The sequence below is a fragment of the Mesocricetus auratus genome, unplaced genomic scaffold (assembly GCF_017639785.1).
Source record: "Mesocricetus auratus isolate SY011 unplaced genomic scaffold, BCM_Maur_2.0 Super-Scaffold_100004, whole genome shotgun sequence".
Taxonomy (NCBI): Eukaryota; Metazoa; Chordata; class Mammalia; order Rodentia; family Cricetidae; genus Mesocricetus; species Mesocricetus auratus.
In genome coordinates this window covers 86,995,963-87,014,718 of record NW_024429189.1, presented here as the reverse complement: position 1 = coordinate 87,014,718, position 18,756 = coordinate 86,995,963, and the positions used below count along the sequence as shown (strand labels likewise).

At 40.0% G+C, this 18,756-nt stretch overlaps 2 protein-coding genes across 9 annotated transcripts in view; one reads left to right on the top strand and one right to left on the bottom strand.

Moving 5' to 3' along the window:
- Window positions 1-13,678, bottom strand: part of Ganc (glucosidase alpha, neutral C) — a 60,419-nt gene extending 46,741 nt beyond the window's left edge. For 3 of the 5 annotated variants that reach the window (XM_040746093.1, XM_040746097.1, XM_040746096.1), the window contains exons 1-5: window positions 13,482-13,609; window positions 12,828-12,912; window positions 11,453-11,515; window positions 8,919-9,027; window positions 2,781-2,908 (exon numbers count right to left, since the gene is read on the bottom strand). In XM_040746093.1, the coding sequence (XP_040602027.1) occupies window positions 2,781-2,908; window positions 8,919-9,027; window positions 11,453-11,515; window positions 12,828-12,856 (329 nt within the window). In that variant the 5' untranslated portion in view covers window positions 12,857-12,912; window positions 13,482-13,609. Of the gene's footprint in view, window positions 1-2,780; window positions 2,909-8,918; window positions 9,028-11,452; window positions 11,516-12,827; window positions 12,913-13,370 lie in introns of all 5 variants that reach the window. The other 2 variants (XM_040746095.1, XM_040746094.1) reach the window with 2 other exon arrangements.
- Window positions 13,679-13,816: 138 nt separating this feature from the next.
- The window catches only part of Tmem87a (transmembrane protein 87A), a 49,527-nt gene continuing 44,587 nt past the window's right edge, over window positions 13,817-18,756 (top strand). For all 4 annotated transcript variants that reach the window (XM_040746099.1, XM_040746098.1, XM_040746101.1 and 1 more), the window contains exons 1-2: window positions 13,817-13,972; window positions 15,111-15,171. In XM_040746099.1, coding sequence (XP_040602033.1) covers window positions 13,817-13,972; window positions 15,111-15,171 — 217 coding nt within the window. The remainder of the gene's footprint in view (window positions 13,973-15,110; window positions 15,172-18,756) is intronic.

The following is an 18,756-nucleotide window of genomic DNA, read 5'->3' as shown; positions in this document are numbered from 1 at the left end:
ATCAGAAGGAACAGGAAGGTGGCAGAGTGGCTCAGTAGCCAAGAGTGATTATTGCTATTGAGCACTCCTGTCTGGGGGATCACAAGCTTGCAATTCCAGTTCCAGGGGGACTGAGGCCATTTTCTGCCCTCTTCAGGCAACCACACATGTGTATCCTGAGTGCACTTTAGAAACATTCACAGAAGGGGCAGGAAGAGGGGTTTCTGCTGGAATGTAAGGCTCAATGAAGTTTGGAAGTTTGGGTATTTAGAATTATCCAAATCTCAAATGCTGGCATTCCTAACTTTCTGCAGTAATGTCTCAAATCACAGATCTGAGTGGGCTGTGAACTCAGCTTATGATCTAATTCAGCAACCTGAAATATAAAACTCTGAGTCTGTATTTGCAGCTACAGAGACTCTGCAGCTAGGTAAGACATGAGACAGTTATAGAAACTGATTCCTAACAAGGCTGTGAGTTCAGAACTTAAAACCCTGAGACTGTTGTTTTATGTCATTAAATGCTTCAGAGAGACTGATGTCAGCCAGGCCACCTCAGAGGCTTGAATTCTGAAGGACAGTCACAATGTGCTTTATTCCCACCACTTGGTTTGCTTTCAGTAAGCCCCTTATTTCGATTGACTATCAACAGTGACTTAAACAAGAGCACAGGATGCTGCGGTTTTTTCTTAGTTGTATCAGTTTCCTGGGTTACCATAACAAATTACCACAGTAGCTTATTTTCACACAACTCTGGAAACCTAAGTCCAAGGTGTTAGCAGGTTGGTTTGTTATAAGGCCTATCTCCATGGCTTGCAGATGGTTGTCTTGTCACCATGAGTGTCCTTATGCATGTGTGACCCTAGTTTTCTCATAGGGATAGCAGTCATGATGTATTATGGCCTCACTATTATGTTCCCGTTTTAAGTTAACAATCACTTTAATATATCTCCTAAATACAGTTGTGTTCTGAGGTACTGGGGATGAGGACTTTAGTATATACATTTGGGGGGACAACACTGGTATTCTATTTTTTAAGGGTATCCAGGTTTTCACTGCCTTCACTGTCAACTAGGTCAGCTAGTTAATCTCATACCCACAGTCAGTTGCTTATACCTACTTCTAACATCAACTACAGTTGTCAACCAGGTGTTGATGGTCAATAACAGAAACAGTTCTGGATATTTTAAATAAAAAATACATAACTTACCAAAAAGAACTGGTTGTCTATAACATCATTAGGAAGGTTTGGCTATTAGGTCTCAGGCTAACTCTCCAGTAAAGGTCCCAAGCATAAACTGGATAACTGAACAGTCAGTGAACTTCTATCTCAGCTATAATTATAAAGCTGAGAAATCAGAAGTCACTGTGGATATTGCTTGACTCCAGGATTATGCTATCTTAGCTGTAATATGAAGATCAGAGACCTGTGGCCCTAATTGGTGACTTCACAGCCAGTCCACAGCTGCCAGATCTAGATAAGCTCAACAATACTTTTGTTCAGTATACATGACCGGCAGAAAGTGAATCACATCAGAAACCCTAGCTAGAAAAGGGTCTGGGAAAGGGTAAAAGGTTGCTTTCAGTGTTTCAGTTATTTTGGTAGCTAAAGGTCCCCTAGAAAGCAGTTGGGAAGCCAGGTGGTGGTGGCACACACCTTTAGTCCCAGAACTTTGGGTGGCAGAGGCAGGAGGATCTCTGAGTTTGAGACCAGCCTGATCTACAAGAGCTAGTTCTAGGACAGGCTCCAAAGCTACACAGAGAAACCTTGTCTTGAAAAACCAAAAAAAAAAAAAAAAAAAAAAGAAAGAAAGAAAAAGAAAAAGAAAAAAGAAAAAAAGAAAGTAGTTGGGACTGAAGCAGAACTGAAGATAGAAACAACGCTATCTGTAAAAGGAGGTCTAATATATTTATTAAATATACTTACAAGATAGACAAGGATAGAAGCGCTGGGAACGTGGCTAGCTTCCAAGAGCGAGTGCTTTTACTTGTACTTTCCTTAAATATCTCAACTGTTCTATGTACCCTTGTCTATGCCCCTTTTGGGCATGGACAGTATATTGGGCGTGGACAGTATTTTGGGCTCACCCCTACATAGAACTAACAACGATACTTACCACACAATATTTATATAATCTCTACTATCTATTGACCACATGTTTTCATGAAAAATAACTTACATAAAACTTTGGTAGGATATGGATGAAATTAAAGCATCTATCTTAACCTTAGATTCTTTCAGTGACAAAACAACAGGAGTCACCAGGCAAAGCAACTGATCTTTTACCTAAATGCCTGTGGAGAACTGATGGAAATTTTGCAAGTACTTGAAAAATACTTTAATCCCTAGAGATCTTTTTCACCTAGATACTGATCATTAATTTATCTCTGGCTCCAAGTAAAATTAAATGTTAGGCTTCTGAGAATATCCTTAATTAAAAATGAGTCCGTCTAGCTGTATAAATCACTGGGAGAGTTAGCAGCGTATTAGATCTCCTGAGCCATGGTGCTAATCCGAGTGAGCAGATTAAAAAGCTTTTCTTCTGCTTGCTTCCAAACTCTGCCTAACAAACTGTTTTGTTGTGAGAAACACAGAAGGCCCAAAGTTCTGTCTCTCCTCATTGGGAGGTACAAAACAGTTTTGGAGTGGGAGATAAAGAAAATTTATAAATGTATCCCCAAATGATTGAACACTAACACTGTAACTAACTGATTATAACTCTGAACAAACAGGGGGTACACTCAAGGTTTGACTAAAGAGCCTGAGGAGTCTGTATATACCAGACCGTGCCCGCAGCTTACCTTACTGTTCTTAGCTTGCTGGTGATGACATCAGGAACTTCATACCTTGGTTTCAGTGGAGTTTCTTCATTGATTTTAAGTCTGAAAATGTTTTTCTCTATCCCATAAACTTCAACCAGGAGAGGAATCTGGGAGTAGAGGTGTGAGGTTAGCTTCAACAGGTTACCTCAGTGATAATCTGTTCTAATAGTTAAATTACAATAATTAGGAAAGCATTTGTTTAAATTATGATAGGTCAAGCAAATCGGAGAATGTTGGTAATAAAAAGAACAGTCCAAATCTATGTCTGTACATGCTTGGCTATAGCTGTAGCACAAGTAATATCTTCTGTGTGTCTGTGGCCAGGTAAACATATGATTACCCAAACCATGATCTTTAGAGTGAAAGGGGTCTCTACTAACAATTGAACTGGCACAGAAATGCTGAGTTTGGGCATTAAATTCAATGTAACCAGGCTCCAGCTGAAAGGAAGTTGAAAGAAACAGGCCCAGGAAAAGACCTTACGGTTCTTAAGTGCAGATGAAATGAGGCCCACTGAACTAAATTCAACAGATTTTTATAGCCAGGAAAAGGTTTCCAGGGAACTTTCTCAAAGTGCTGGGAAATTTAAGAAAAACTTTCCAAGAGGGATGGAAACAGCACAGAACTACAAAGAGAGCAGACCTGAAAAATGAAATCCAAAGCAACAGCAGAAACCCCACTAGAACAGAAATGGCTGGATTTGGGTCTCAAAATGAAGCACCCAGATTGGAGGAAGACATTAAGATGAGCTTTTTTTTTTTTTTTTTTTGGTTTTTTGAGACAGGGTTTCTCTGTATTGTTTTGGAGGCTATCGGTCCAGCCCAGCCTCGAACTCACAGAGATCCGCCTGCCTCTGCCTCCCGAGTGCTGGGATTAAAGGTGAGCGCCACCACTGCCTGGCAAGATGAGCTTTTAACCATGTATCACACTAGTCTCCTGCACATTCTTCATGAAGCACGCTGCTGAGCTTTGGTTACACATGGGTACCTGTCGCACCTGCTGTGCAGCCTGCATCCGAGAATGTAGCGAGGTGGTCAGGATAGATGACACAGAGACCGGTCGGTTGCTTTAAGAAAACTTTATGCTTCCCAAGTCAGTTTTAGGAGAGAGAAGTCTCTCCAAGAAAAAAACGCTTCCCCCTTTTAAGGACTTCTGCCATCCATCTACATACAATTCTTTTCAGACTTCTCACCCTCCTGGCTGGTGGTTTAATCTCCGGCCCCAGAATCGGGGAGACACAGCAGGGAAACAGGAAGAGGCATCTAGCCGTAGAGGGTGTGAAAGTCATGGTATCTCAGTGAGCGAGCCCTTATCTGAGCCCTATCAAGAGTTTTATAGCACTGAATTGTTTTCAGTAAACATTACACAGCTGCCTGCTCCCAGGCCGAAGGGGAAGTGGGTTTCTGCTCAAGGTCTGGTGTCCCCACAGGTACCTATACTGTGTGTGTCTGCTATGGTGTAGGCTCAGCAGGAAAGGCCACATGATGTAGTGTAACAACATGATGTGGTGAAAACAGAAGACACGCAGCACTGAAAACATCAAGCATCATTTGAGAAGCTGTGTGACTGGAACCTTGCCTCTGGGACTGTACGAGATCAGGGCTCACTACCAGTAATGCTGTCCTAAAGAGCTACCAGTTAGTGCTGTGGCTACAGGCGTGCTCATAGTCACTCTAATACAGGGCCACAGGACTGTTCTAGAACTGATTGTAATTACTGCTTACATGCTGGCTTTTTCACATATTTGAGATCTCTCCAGTATGCCACTAGAATCCCAACAGAGCTGAAACTCAGATTACCTATCCTCTTCCAAGTCAGACATAAAGTTTCCTGGTTCTTTTTTAATTCAACTAACATTTATTTTATATGTAATATTGTGACCACTGAACTCTTAGAGGGGTTGAAGTTTGGAGGAGATGATACCTACGTAAGATTTACAGAAAGCTGAGATGAAAGTATGAATACAGATTTAGCGGCCAAGCAGGAAGGGGAACACTAATGTGTGCAAAGTGAAGGCCTGGGAAGTCTCTGGGGGTGGGGGAATTTAAAGAGGGCCTTCAGGAATTGGTAGGAGAATAAGTTAAGGTTCTATTGCTGTGATAAACACTATCACTAAAAGCAACTTGAGAATAAAAGTTTATTTTGCATTGTATCTTACAGTCTACCATGGAGGTCAGAGCAGGTACTCAAGACAGGAATGGATGCAGACACCATGGAGGAGTGCTGCTTACTGGCTTGCTCTTCATGGCCTGCTCAGCTATCTATTTTACACAATTCAAAACCACTTTCCCAGGGATGTCACCAACCACAGAAATCATCCTACATCAATCATTAACCAAGAAAATGCCCCACATCACAGGCTAATCTGATGGAGGCATGCTTTCATGACCACTCTTTCTCCCCAGATGACCCTGGATCAGATGCTTCCTAATGTTTTCTACCTGTGAGTAATATACCGTCAGATGATGTTAAGAATGTAAACATAATAAAACAAGACAGAAAATGTAAACAATGGGCAACCTCTAGTGGTTTTTTGTTTTGTTTTGTTTTTTTGTTGGAGGGCCAGGGCCCAATTTCAAGCCTTTGGTTGATAACTGTCTAATTTTTCCCTTGTGCCCAACTGCCCTTAAACATAAGCTGAACATTTCTTCCCTTGGCAGCTGTCACCATGGCACACCAGCTGCCTTGAACAATTCATGAAAGGCTTTGTAGAAACTATAACCCTAGCTGCAGAGAACCCTGCAACCAAGATGCTGCTGAATCCACCCAGTTCTGCTTCAACAGACCTTGCTCTAGTGTGGAAACCTTCATTTGAGCTAAGACAAGCCTTGATGGTCACCAGATTAGTTTGCCTAGAGCTTCTCTGGAGGGCTATGCTAGATTTTCTAATAGCAGTCCTTAATTAGGTCGGGAGGAAGAATAGTGCCTCCCTAGTAACTCAGCAAAAACCCTGAGCTGTGCTTATGTAATACCCTTCATTTGTGGGAGTGGAAACTGTGATATGATTAGTGGAATTACAACCTGGGCCCAAGCATGCCATACTCATTTCCTAGATAAACAATTAAGCATTTTCCAGCTCATTTGTTTGCATATTATATGGTGTTATTTATTTTGCTATTTTTCAGATGGTCTCAGTTATTTGTGATAACTCCAGGCACAGATTCTCGATGGAAAACAATGGTGACCTCCTGCTAGTTTTTAGCCCATTTCCAGATGGTAATTAGCCTATGCAGGTATGGCCCTGTTTGGCCAGCTCCCAAACAACTGCTGGTTGGCCACTCAGGATGAACACTATTTGCTCAGGAGCAGCTCTGCCCCATCTACTGAGGAGGCAATGAGTAACTTCATACAGAGGCTTAGCAATATACTTGCATCCTCAAAGAAGCTGCTAGAAGCATCTCTGGTGAAACCATGCTAATAAGCTGAGAAAGAAAGTAAAAATGCTTACAAATGTTTGCCCAAATCAGCAGGAAACACCGTTAGCAATATAAAGTACATTAAAGATAAAACTTTAGTCCTGTCAGCCTTGCTAGCGCTATAGAAGACAACATGCATTTCCCTGTATTAGTGCCAAAGATCAGATCTCTGCCGCTCAACCATGCCGCATTTTCATTCAAGGCAAAAATCTGTAACAGCAGGAGGGAAAAATAAAACCTGAACAGTATTTAAAAGTTAACACTTTTCTACTCATTTTCCTCAACTGTTTTTCTTCTAACAGCTTCTTTACTGAACATTTCTTGTATATTTACAAACATACTATTTTTGACTGCTATGTGATATTAGGCTTGTAAGAGATCATGTGGGGAGTTCTCAGGATGGAATTATTGCCTTTATAAGAAAGGACAAGCCGGGCGTTGGTGGCACACGCCTTTAATCCCAGCACTCGGGAGGCAGAGGCAGGCGGATCTCTGTGAGTTCGAGGCCAGCCTGGTCTACAGAGCGAGTTCCAGGACAGCCTCCAAAGCCACAGAGAAACCCTGTCTCGAAAAACCAAAAAAAGAAAGGACAAGAATTTGCTTAGCCTGTGTCTTTCCCACATGTGGGATACAAGGTGGCCATCTGCAAGCCAGAAAGAGGGCCATTTCCCGATATGGGTGTTGGCACCTTGGAGACTAAGAGATAGATCTGTTGTTTAAGTCGATTGGTCTATGGTATTTTGTAATGCAGCCAAAGCAAACTAAGAAAATATTGATAAAACTTGATTTTTGTTTCCTAATTGCTTATTAGGAGTGGATCTGGGGAAAGGAACTGGACTTCAAGAATGACAAGTTGCCAAACTCTGAAGTCAATCATTTAAGGCTTTAAAAGTGTGGGTGCAGGCAGCTTGGCAGGCAGGCACAAGAAGTTCCTGGTTTGTCAGAATCTGCCTCCTTGGTGCAATTTGAGAACTGCAGCTGTGAGCTGAATATGATCCTCTTAGGTTTTGGAAGCTGTCTCTCTGAACCTGAAAGAAAAAAGCTATTGTTCTTATTAGGTGCACACACGCAGCAGCTTGTTTTAAATCTCTGGACCGCATTGACCCTTGATGTGCAATCTCCTTAATCCTCAGCCTAGAAATAACCTCTAACCCTGTTCCTATGCAATGAGATGGCTATGAAGTTCAGACAACTTCTCCGATTACTGTCTGGAGATTATCTTCACTCTCCATTAAAGCAACAGAGGGCATGGAATCCTAAGTTCTCTGCCAGTTGTCTCAACTCTATATATCACTTGGATATTAAAATAGAGTCAGGCAGAATTTCAGGATGACTTTTTAAAATATACATTTCTTTGAGATTAGAGACACAGGTTCTTACATAGCTTTGATACTTCCAGTGGAGTATGTTTGAAGCATCCACAAAGTTCTCATTCTTCAGGGCTTTGTTGATGACATTTCAGATAATTTGTTCTTTCTTGATGGACTCCCTGACTCCCTCTTGAGCCACGTGTTGTCTCCTGTGGAGATCCATTCTCCGGGGCCCTTTGCAGTGTAAAGTCTTCTTTTTGGAGAACAAGCAGATATGCTGGGCTCTGGATGGCACCTGATTTGAATTGCTTTGCCTCTCAATAAAAAAAGATGTCTTGTAACATTGAATTTTGGTTTACTACTGATATTTGAAGTAAGTCTGCTTCATTTGCTTTGCCTTGGCATCTTTATGATAGTGGATTGTTCAAGACATTCTATGCACTAAGCCTCCCCAAGAATTGATAAGGATTTTATGTCCAGATTATGGCTACTACAACTTGCTACAGTCATACAATGAAGAGAAGAAGGAAAATTGGATTCCTAGAAAGCCTCTTCTGGGAGTCAGGTTTGCTGAACACTAATAGTTTCTAAATTATAAGGTCTTAGAGAACCCTCCTCCAACATTGGGGAATAGTTTTCATCCTGTTTTCTGTTGAGTTTCCTCATTAAAGCATTACAAAACAGGAGCTGTGGCAGTTACAAACAGATTTCACCCAACTTTCAGCTGAAAGTCTATGTCTGAGAATTGGAAATGTTGAGACAGTAGAGTCACTCTGTAAGTGGTTAGTGGATCCAGACCACAGTCTTAATGAACTATGTTTCTGTTCAAGAAATACCAGTTAATTCATATTAGTTGTTCAAGAAATACCAGTTAACTCATATTAGTTTGAGAGACTCCAGAAGTTTCAGATGCTTTTAGAAAGTGGAGGAGTACTAAAAGTAAGGGTTAGAATGAAGCAACAGGTGACTCGTGCAGTATCACTTTCTGGTCCATCTCAAAGTGCTTCTGTAGCTGACCCATTTTTGTGACACATATGAAGTAGTGTGATGGACTGAAAGGTGAGAGATAAGTCCTTAAGATATCCTACTGTAATTCCTTTACTTTGTAGGAACTATGGTGTTCTGCTAGCGAAACAGCTCAGAGATAGAATGTTCATGTCTTGGGTTTTCCACTACATAATACTCTTCTCTGTTCCTTGGCAACCTAAATTTTGACATTTGGACATTTACTGAATCTGCTCCTTGCTCAGGCTTCATGAGAAACTATTCTACATTATAGTGCCAGAAAATGTATGGATCTTGGATAGAATCTGTCAAAGAAGGAAAACAACAAAGAAGTGTATATAATTCAACCCCCATAAACACAAGAGTAAACCGCTCTTCCGCCTCACCTTGTTGGCTTCACTGACGACGTGGAACCTGGTGCTGTCCTGTTCTGTAGTGACTGAGTCTAACAATGCCTGGTAGGTGGCATTCTTGGAGAGCTGCTGTTTCTGCCGCCTACAGATATAGAGTATTGTGCTGGTTAGTTTTGTCAACTTGACACATAGTAGAGTCACTTGGAAAGAGGGAACCTTAATTGAGAAGATGCCTGTATCAGACTGGCCTGTAGGAAAGTCTGTGGGAACTTTTTCTTGAGTTAACTTACTGATGTGGGAGGGTCCAGCCCACTCTTGCTGATGCCTCAGGTGGTGTAAGAAAGGTAGCTGAGCAAGCTGGGGGCAGCAAGTGGTAAGAAGCACCCCTCCATGGTCTCTGCTTTAGCTCTTGTCTCCAGGTTCCTGCCCTGAGTTCCCTCAATGATGGACTGTGATTGGAAGTTTATAAGACCAAGCAAGCCCTTTCCTCCCCAGGTTGCTTTTGGTCATGGTCTTTAATCACAACAAAAAGCAAACTAAGAAAAATACACAGATATATAAGAACTTCTTGTGATTTGTCTGTATCTAACAGACTATATCATCATGTGAATGTCAGTAAAATTGACTATTACAGTGACTGGCAAAGACAGCACTGACACTCTTATAAAGTACCAAGCATATATTACTAGGGTTCCAATAAAATTATCATTAAAATAATATTAATTTCAACATAATATTGCTCAAGAATGGAATCTTGTCTCCTTTACTTAGAAAACAGGCAATTTTCTCTCTTTTGTATGTGTATGGGTGTGTACATGTACAAGTGCATATGACTAATAGGTATGTGAACATGTGAGTGGGGTCAGAAAACAACCTCAGGTACCATTCCTTAGGGACACCCATATTTTTATCTTTAAGTCAGTGTCTCTTACTAGTGTGGGGTTAGGCAAGTAGGGTAGGCTGGCTGTCCAGCAGGTCCTTGAGATCTGCTTGTCTCTGCCTCCCCAGTGCTAGGATTGTAAATGCCGATGAATGGTAGTTTTATAATAGTCTAGGGATTAAACTCAGGTCTTCTCCAGAGTATTTTATTTAGTAAACCATTTCCCCATCCCATAACTTTTATGAACTTAATTTTCTCCCTCCTTTTCATGAAATGGAACTTTAGTAGTAATTCAATATATTCTAGTGGAAATTCAGTGTGGGCCATTGTTTTAACAAGGTGATTGGGCATTCACTGTATACTTCCCTGTAAGGTAACTATTTTAGTAAAAATGGCATCTTTTTTATTCTAGAACAGAGAATGACTGAAATAGAAACTTAAAAATATATGTAACACTTTTTTGCTGGGCATGGTGGCATAGCACTTTAATCCCAGCACTCAGAAGGCAGGCAGACTATTGTTAGTTCAATGTTAATCAGATCTACATAGTGAGACAATGTCTCAAATAATAAACAAGCAAACAAAATCCCCCTAATTAATAAAAATTAATTTTGATGATTTCAGTTTCAGAGTCATGATAAAAATAGATATAAATCAGGCTCTTGAACCAACTAAGCCACCAAAGTAGATGTTTCAAAAGAGGAATTTAAAGATATTTTTCCTAGGCTCAAATAACCTCATAGAATATTAAAGTAAGTATAAAAGATCCCTACAGAGGGAATCTATGGACAGTTAACACATTTCAAGTGTATTTGCTTTTTATTGTCTGTTTTTGTTGTCTTGTTTTCCTTAGTGCTAAGCATCAGGCCCACAGCCTTTCACAAGATAAGGAGGTCCTCTCCTGCTAAGCCACACCTCCAGCTCCACTGCTAAAGATCTATCCTGCAAATCACTTGCAAGTATAGGAAATGACAAACATAGCTCTTCACATGGGGATGCTCTTATAGTAAAAGATTAAAAAAAGAAACAACAAACTGAGGCTCTAGCAAGTGGATCTGGAACAAAATAAACTGTAGTGCACCTATCCAGTGGAATATCCTGAGCAAAAAGTATGGAAACCCCCATGCACTGAAGTGGAAGGTCTCCAAAGTGAAACATAAAGCAGGGGGAGGAGACAGAACACTTTTTATAGTCAGGAACCTATTTGTAGGTGTAAGGAAAGAGGCGATGAGAATATAAGAAATTAATAATAAGTATGCTTGCTTGAAGGGACAGGATGATGGAAAAGCAGAGGCAGGAGTAATACTTTCAATATATATCTTTTTATATGATTTTTCAAGTATATTATCTTTGAAAGGACACACATTTTAAAAATATTTTAGTTTTTAAAATAAAATACAGGCTGAGTGGTAGGGGTGCACACCTTTAATCCCAGCACTTGGGGGGTCAGCCTGGTCTACACACCAAGTTCCAGGATAGCCAGGATCACACAGAGAAACCCTGTCTTGAAAAACCAAGACAAAAAAAATACAATTTAAATTATTTAATAGTAAGTATATAAAATGATTCATTAGATTTCCTAAAGACCATCTTTTTAGCTCCGCAGTTTTCAGTGCAATTGCAAAGCTTAGTGCAATTAATTTAGAAATACTGTCAGGAATGTCTTCTAGGTGATATATTTACTCACCTGTAGAAAGCAATCTCACTACAGTCTCTGAAAATGGTTTTATCCACAGCTTCATCTTCAACGCTAAATTGGAAATTTTAAGAAATATATGTTACATTTACATTTTAAGAAATTTATTTATCCTTTTTTAATTTATCTTTTTACACATATTACTCTCTTTTACTAAAGGAATTTATTTTACATAAGATCTGTGAGCTCAATTTTTGTGACTTCCCTAATTATAGTATAAACGTGCAAAATAAACTTTTGGAATTTAATCTGTGTTGCAAAACTCCATCACTGCTGTAACATAAGACTTCACGGAGCAACAGTATGTACGGTGCAGACCAGCACCCTTTTGTAAAACTACCAAACTTAACAACAAAACATCTTCATGGGCTTGATCTAAAAGCAATGGGAGAGGGGCACTGCCAACTATGAAGCAGGGAGCTTTTAAAATAATAGCCACAAAATTAAAATATGAAATATAAATCCAAACCAAACAACCAACCTGCCCACCTATTTAAAGAGCACAATATTTTCAGAACATACACTTTCTGAGAGTTTAGACCTGAAAAAGACATATAGAGTGCCTGAATGTTCTGTTAAAATCTAAGAGGGAACCACAAGATAGGCTCCAAATCCTCTAAGAAAGGTATGTGTCAGGTGCCAAGCGTCAGAGTGAAACAAACACAGACAGAAAAACTTCCCAGAGGATTCCAACAATCTAGAGATTAATATTCTTTAGAGCCAATTTTAATCCCAGAAGAACTGCATCTGGTATAAAATATAAAAAAGATGTACATTACTACTTGAATATATATGTATTTCAATTAGCCTTCCTCTGGTTAAGACAAACATAAGCTGGGTGGGCGGGGACTGGCTTTGTAAAGAGGTGTGGCTTCTTGCACCTGCAGTTAGCGTGTCCATTGGAGGAAGCTAAACTATGAAAACACGCCTGGACAGAGAGAGACACTTAGCCATATCAAGAACTTGTTTTATCGTGTGAAAAATGAAACCCTTCATTAAACTCGTTTTTTTCGGGGGGAGGGCACTGCTTATTTTAATCAAATGTGCAAACAGTAGGAGACCTTGCAGTCTTCCGTTTCCAGTTGTAAAGAATGAGCCATGGAAAGGCACAGAAAGAGACGGAACCACCTAAATGTGGGATGCAGCGCGCTTAAAACCCATGTCTTAGAATTTGAAAGGCAACCTTTCCACAGTTAAAGTACATTGAGAGGTTAGCTATTAACATTATCCAACTCCCTGCAAGAAGCAAGAAAGAACGATGAAGCAAACACCAAGCATTTCAGGAAGTGCGTTTAAAATGCTAAGTGAAGCCTTCAAAGCTAGGTCGTTTTCGGAGTCAGTTCCTGCTGGAGCAATAGGCCTTTACCTGATTTCCTCTTTCTCGGCTGCTTTCATGGCTTCCCTGTTAACTCTGCCTGGCTCCTAACTCTCAGGCCACAGCCTCTGGCGATCTTTTAAAAAAGGCAACAAGCAGACTTGTTAAATCATGACTTGTTAAATCACAGTCAAATTTATGGGAAATAAGAGTCCCCTCTAGATGTTTAAGGGGGGGGCAAATATTGACTTTTTCTCCTGGTATTTCCACACGTATACTTGTTAAATACTTCTTGGTCGAGAGTGGCTGATGAACCTTGCTTTTATTGGCGGAGGAGGCGTGCATGCAAATATCCCTAGAGATTAAAATCTAGAGCGTGAGAAACAGGAAGCACCAAGACAGCCCTAGGGTCTGTGTCAGCGGCTGTCACTCTATAATACCGAAAGCTGACCCGATCTCTCCCCACTTTTAGTTCTGAGTGGGGAGCGCCGTCTGGGTCACTGTTGGACGCCGATGTCGCCGGTTAAACTGCGGCAACTGACCTACAGTTTTTCGGGGTTAAAGGGGACTTTGAAGCTCATGAATCGCTTCTACCTCCGCCCTGCCAAATTCCAGGCTCTGCTTCCACAGCTGGAGAACTCACTACTGGATGTCAATCATGCATCCAGTGTGTGGGGTTCCACAGACTTCTGACGGGCGCCTGACCTTGATTTGGAAAGGATGAGGGGCGGGAAGAAGCGAGAGGAGCAGAGACTTGACCGGTGTACTGAGTTCCTTTAATGGCAGGAAGAACAGAGAGAAGAACCCGACCTCAGAGGCGCGGGTGGTTCACCTCCAGAACCCGCTCGGATTCAGACAGGAGGACGCCTGCGCAGTAGCCACAAAGTTTCCGCAGCGCTCTGAGGGTCGGAGGGGAGAGCGCAGTTTCAAGGACCCGGATAATCCCGCCCACAGAGCAGAGCCGGAAGAGGGTGGGACAAGTAGGAAGAAGGCGGGACTAGTCAGCCGGAAGAAACCTCAATGCTTTGGGTAGTCGCTTCATGGCTGTGAAGATGGCGGTAGCTGCGTGGCTTCAGGTGTCTCCTGTCATTTTTCTTCTTTTGGGGGCGCAGCCGTTCCCACTGTCGTTTTTTGGTGCAGGACCAGCACCCGTGTTTGGCGCTGATAGGTCAAAGTGGCACATTCCGATGCCGTCGGTGAGTGTTGAAGTCGCTATTGAGCGGGAGGGGGATGAGAAATGGGGCTACGGTGGCCCAAGAGGTCCAGGATGGTTTCAGGAAAGTCGGTTTCCAAAGGGAGTGGGATAAGAGTGTGCCCACGGGGTCTCACCTTCCCAGAGCCGAGAGCTGCGCTGTTTGTCTTAGCCAGGAGCAGTGTCAGAGCCAAGCGGGTTCTCACCGGGAAAGTAACAGAACTTTCAGCGCCAAACTTGAGAGAAACTTGATGCACAGGTGCACAGTTCTCTTTCAAGCTAGAATGTCATAAAATCCGGTACCAGGCTTGGATGAAAGGGATATGGAAATAGGAGTCTTTAACTCTAGTGTTTTTATTTTCATTTTTTTGTAAAATTATTTCTGCGGATGAGATGGCTTCATTTGGTTTAAACTTCGAAATGTTTTTGTGATTAGGGGACATAGGGATTTTTAACAATGCGTTTTAACATGGGAATGGCCAAAACGAAGCAATTCTAAAATGCATTGTGGTAAGGATAGTCCTTCGTTTGGATATTTAACTGATAGGTTTACCTATTCCCCTCTTAGTTTTAAAACCTCGTTTGAATAAGAGTTTGAACCACAAAACCCAGATTTTGGCAAGAACTGTTTTAAAATCTATTGGCTGTTTTGTTTTGTTTTTGTCCTGTTTAGTGTACAATTATATGGCAAATTTTACAGCTTTTATTCATTTTGGCAAAGGTTTTCCGGTTTTGGATTGTAGTTGTCTATTTGTTACTGAAATGATTAATAGTTAAATCCTTTTAAACTTAAAAGTAAAACTGCTCAAAGGTTACTTGAACACTATGATTGGTTGTTCTAAGGAATAGTTAGTGAGTAAAGCAAAGGAACTGTACATCTCATGAGCTCATGCCATTTTTACCCTACAATGATGCTTTTAAGTGAAGTTGAAATTTGTAGCTGCCTCCCATTTGTAGTCCCTGCTTTATGACCTGTGGGGAGGAACTCAGGACTACACTGAGTGGCAAGAGTCACTAAAAGAAAAGGTATTGTCTGTTTGATTAAGAAAATTCATTTGAATATTTTATTAATGTAGGTATTCATATTCTGTCTTGAAAAGCGAAATGTCCCGATGCTAATTTTCTTTCTTTTATCTTTGCAGGGGAAAAATTATTTTAGTTTTGGAAAGATTCTTTTCAGAAATACTACTATCTTATTGAAATGTGAGTTTTTAAATTTCATTGTTATTTGAGTGTCTTAAACATAGAAACTTATTTTCTACCTTAGTCTGCTTGTGTGTGTTGTATATGTGTGTACATGTATGACTATGTGTATATGCATATGAAGGTCAATTACTTGTATCTTCCTCAGTTCCTGTCATCCCTTTTGTTTTGAGACAAAGTCTCTCCTGTAACTTGGAGCTTGCTGATTGACTGGACTAGCTGACCAGCAAGCCAGCACTGGGATTACAGGCATGGATCACATTTTAACAGGAATGCTGGGAATCTGAACTCAGGTCCTGATGCTTGTGTAGGAAGCAAGCATTTTACTAACAAAGCCATCTCTCTAGCACCTTAATACATTTTAAGCTCAGAAATTTAATAGCTTGACACTGTTTATATACAAACATTTAGTATAACTAAATTCATAGTATAAATAATATCCAGAATATTTGTATGAATTTTTATTGTCTTATTCTCTTGTTTTTCAATTTACTATGTTATGTATAGATATACTATTATATGTAGCATGTTACATATTTGTATTATATATTACATACTTAATATATACTCTATTTAATTCATAATTTGACTATAATGTTATATATAGAGAGTGTGTATATGTTCAGGAATAAAAGTTATATATATATTAAATTACATTTCAGTTATATTTAATTTTGTTGAATGACTGCTTGCATCATTTTTAAATCTGTTCTGAGTCAGAATATCTCTGATTTTACTCATGTGTACTTATTAGCTGTTTACTGAAAACATGGCCTGGGTTTGCCAAACTCTTGGTTCAGATATTCAGTAGTTCTTCTGTTTACCAAGGGAGTGTTTTACACTTCAAGGAACGGCGAGTTCAGGAATATTACCAGGAAATAGGGTTATGTAGAAGAAAACCAGTTTGTTTAGTGAGAAAGCCACAGGATCTGGAGCTAAATTGTTCCATGTGTACTAAAACCTTCCTTTCAGTTTTGAAACTTTATTTTCAGAAGTAAATGTTTTTGGGTTGCTCTGTTTTTGAGATAGGGATAGTACTCTAAATCATCATTGTAATATGATTTATTTTGTTTGTTTTGAAACGGGGTCTCATTGGTAGCCCAAGGCCAGTCTTAGGCTCAGTTTATTAAGTGCTAGGATTATAGGCATGAGCTACCATGCCTTGTTTCATGTGTGTTTGGAACATACTTTTCTTCCTAAAGTGCAGTAAAGTTATAGCCCAGTGATTTTATTCCTTTGTTTAGTAAGTGGTTATTACTACTGTGTTTTGAGTACTCTTAGCTACTAGAGAAGTGGTAGAAAAATTCTATTTTCTCATTGAGCTTACACTTTAGTGGGAGGGAAAGGAGCAGGTAAAATCTCTGTGACAAATATACTTGTGATGGTTAGTTCTAATTGTCAACATAGCACAACTCAGAATAACTTGTTAAAAGAATCTCAAGGAGGGGTTGTCTAGATCACATTGGTCGGTGGCCATGTCTGTGGGGGATTGTCTAATTATGTTAAGTGATATGGGACGTTCCAACATAAATGTAGGCAGGGCCATTCCCTGGGGTTGGGTCCTGAATTGTGTAGGAGTAGAGAATGATGAGTTGGAGAGCATGAATGCAGGCATTGATTCCTCCTTGCTTCTGAGTGTGGATGTGGTGCGAGAAGCTGCCTCAAGTTCCCGATGCCTAGACTTTATCCCAATGATAGACTGTAACCTGTGATTTTATACTGAAACAATCTCTCCTCTAAGTTGGTTTTTGTCACAATGTTTGTCCAGCCAAAGAAACAAAACTAGGATAATACTACATCCATGAAAATATCTCCTAATGACTTAAATTTTATTTGAACTAATTTACTCTCTTGTTTTGTGTGGTTGGTTTCCTGGCTGTTTACTCATAGTTTTGAGGAGTGGAAGGATGTAGTTGCTTAGTAGAGTTTGATTGATGGTTTGCGCTATACTCCTATTATGTACAGTTGTCTTCTAGTTTTATTTTGACTTAATGGTGTTTTACCAAGTTTAACAATCTGCATATTAAAAATGTCTACGTTTTGTGGTTTTGTGTTTGAGGTCCCTTAATTTTTTTTTTTTGTTATTTCTATAGTTTCTCATGTTTACCATCTTTGATTTTATGGTGTGTGGCTTCCATAGCACAGGTGGGACCATGTTCTTTGTCTCAGGGCTTGCCATTTAGAGTTCTAAACATTGTACCTGTCCTTTAATACTTTTATGTTTGCAACAAAATTCCCAGCACATCTTTTATTTAGGACTTAAACATTACATTTATTTATTTACTCACTTACTTTCTGTGTATTTGTGAATGTAGGTATTCTGTGTGTGGAAATCAGAGGGCCGCTTCTAGAGTCAGTTGTCTCCTTCCACCATATGTATCCTGGGGATAGAACTGAACTCTTTAGACATACTCTCCAACCCATCTTGCTGGCCCTGTTTTCTGACTTTAAACTAATATACCCTATCTTCTTGTTTTCTCCTGTAGCCAGCTGATAGTCTTTATATCTTTTCCATAAATCTAAGATGATCAGATTTTTGCATATCCTAATAGAGCTCTGCAAAAATGTGTTAGTCATTTAAAAATTAGTGTAAGGGCTGGAGATGGCATTACCTGCTCTTCCAGGACCCAGGTTTGATTCCAGCATGACATTTCAGTTCACAATCATTTGTAACTCCAGTTCCAGGGATCTGACACCCTCCTCTGGCCTTCCTGAGCATCAAGCTCATAAGTGGTACACAGACAAAACAGGCAAAACAAGCACACACATAAAATAAAAGAAAGTTTTTAAAGGTTGGTTAAGAAAACAATGTAAACAAAGTTTGGAATCTCTTAATTTTATTGCTTATTATTTTTGTTATCTTAAAATTTTAATTAATTAATGCTTGCTTTTTGAGACAGGGTCTCTTTATATAGTCTTGTCTGTTCTGAAGCTCACCATGTAGACCAGGCTGGCCTGGAGCTCACAGAGATCTGTTTGCCTCTGCCTGCTAAGTGTTAGTATTTAAGATGTAGGTTATAGCATCCTGATTGCATTTTTTGTTTTGAATTAAAGTAGATTCCTGTGGTTGGAGAGATGGGTCAGTGGTTAAGAGCACTTAATGCTTGCAGAAGACTCATGTTCAATTCCCAGTATCCCAAGTGGTGGTTCACAACTCTTCATAATTCTAGTTCCAGGATGCATATGTTACACAGACATACATGTGAGCAAAATACACACATAAAGTGAGTAAATCTATGAAAAAAAGTAGATTCCTAGGTATGGAGTTGGAGAAATGGCTCAGTGGTTAAGAGAGCACTAACTGTTTTTCTAGAGGACTTGGGTTCAATTCCCAGCACCTACATGGCAGCTCACAACTGTCTGTGACTCCAAGATCTGACACTGTTACACAGATACACATAAATGTAGGCAAAACACCAGTGCACATAAAAATAAATGTTTGTTTAAAAAGTAGATTCCTAAATGTAGTCATACTTATTCTTGTTACATTTGCAAAACATAAGGACTCTTCCATATTTTTTTCTTCCACGGCTAGAATCAAAGATGAAGTTTTAATTAGATGTTTCTTTTGTTATGAACCAAAAG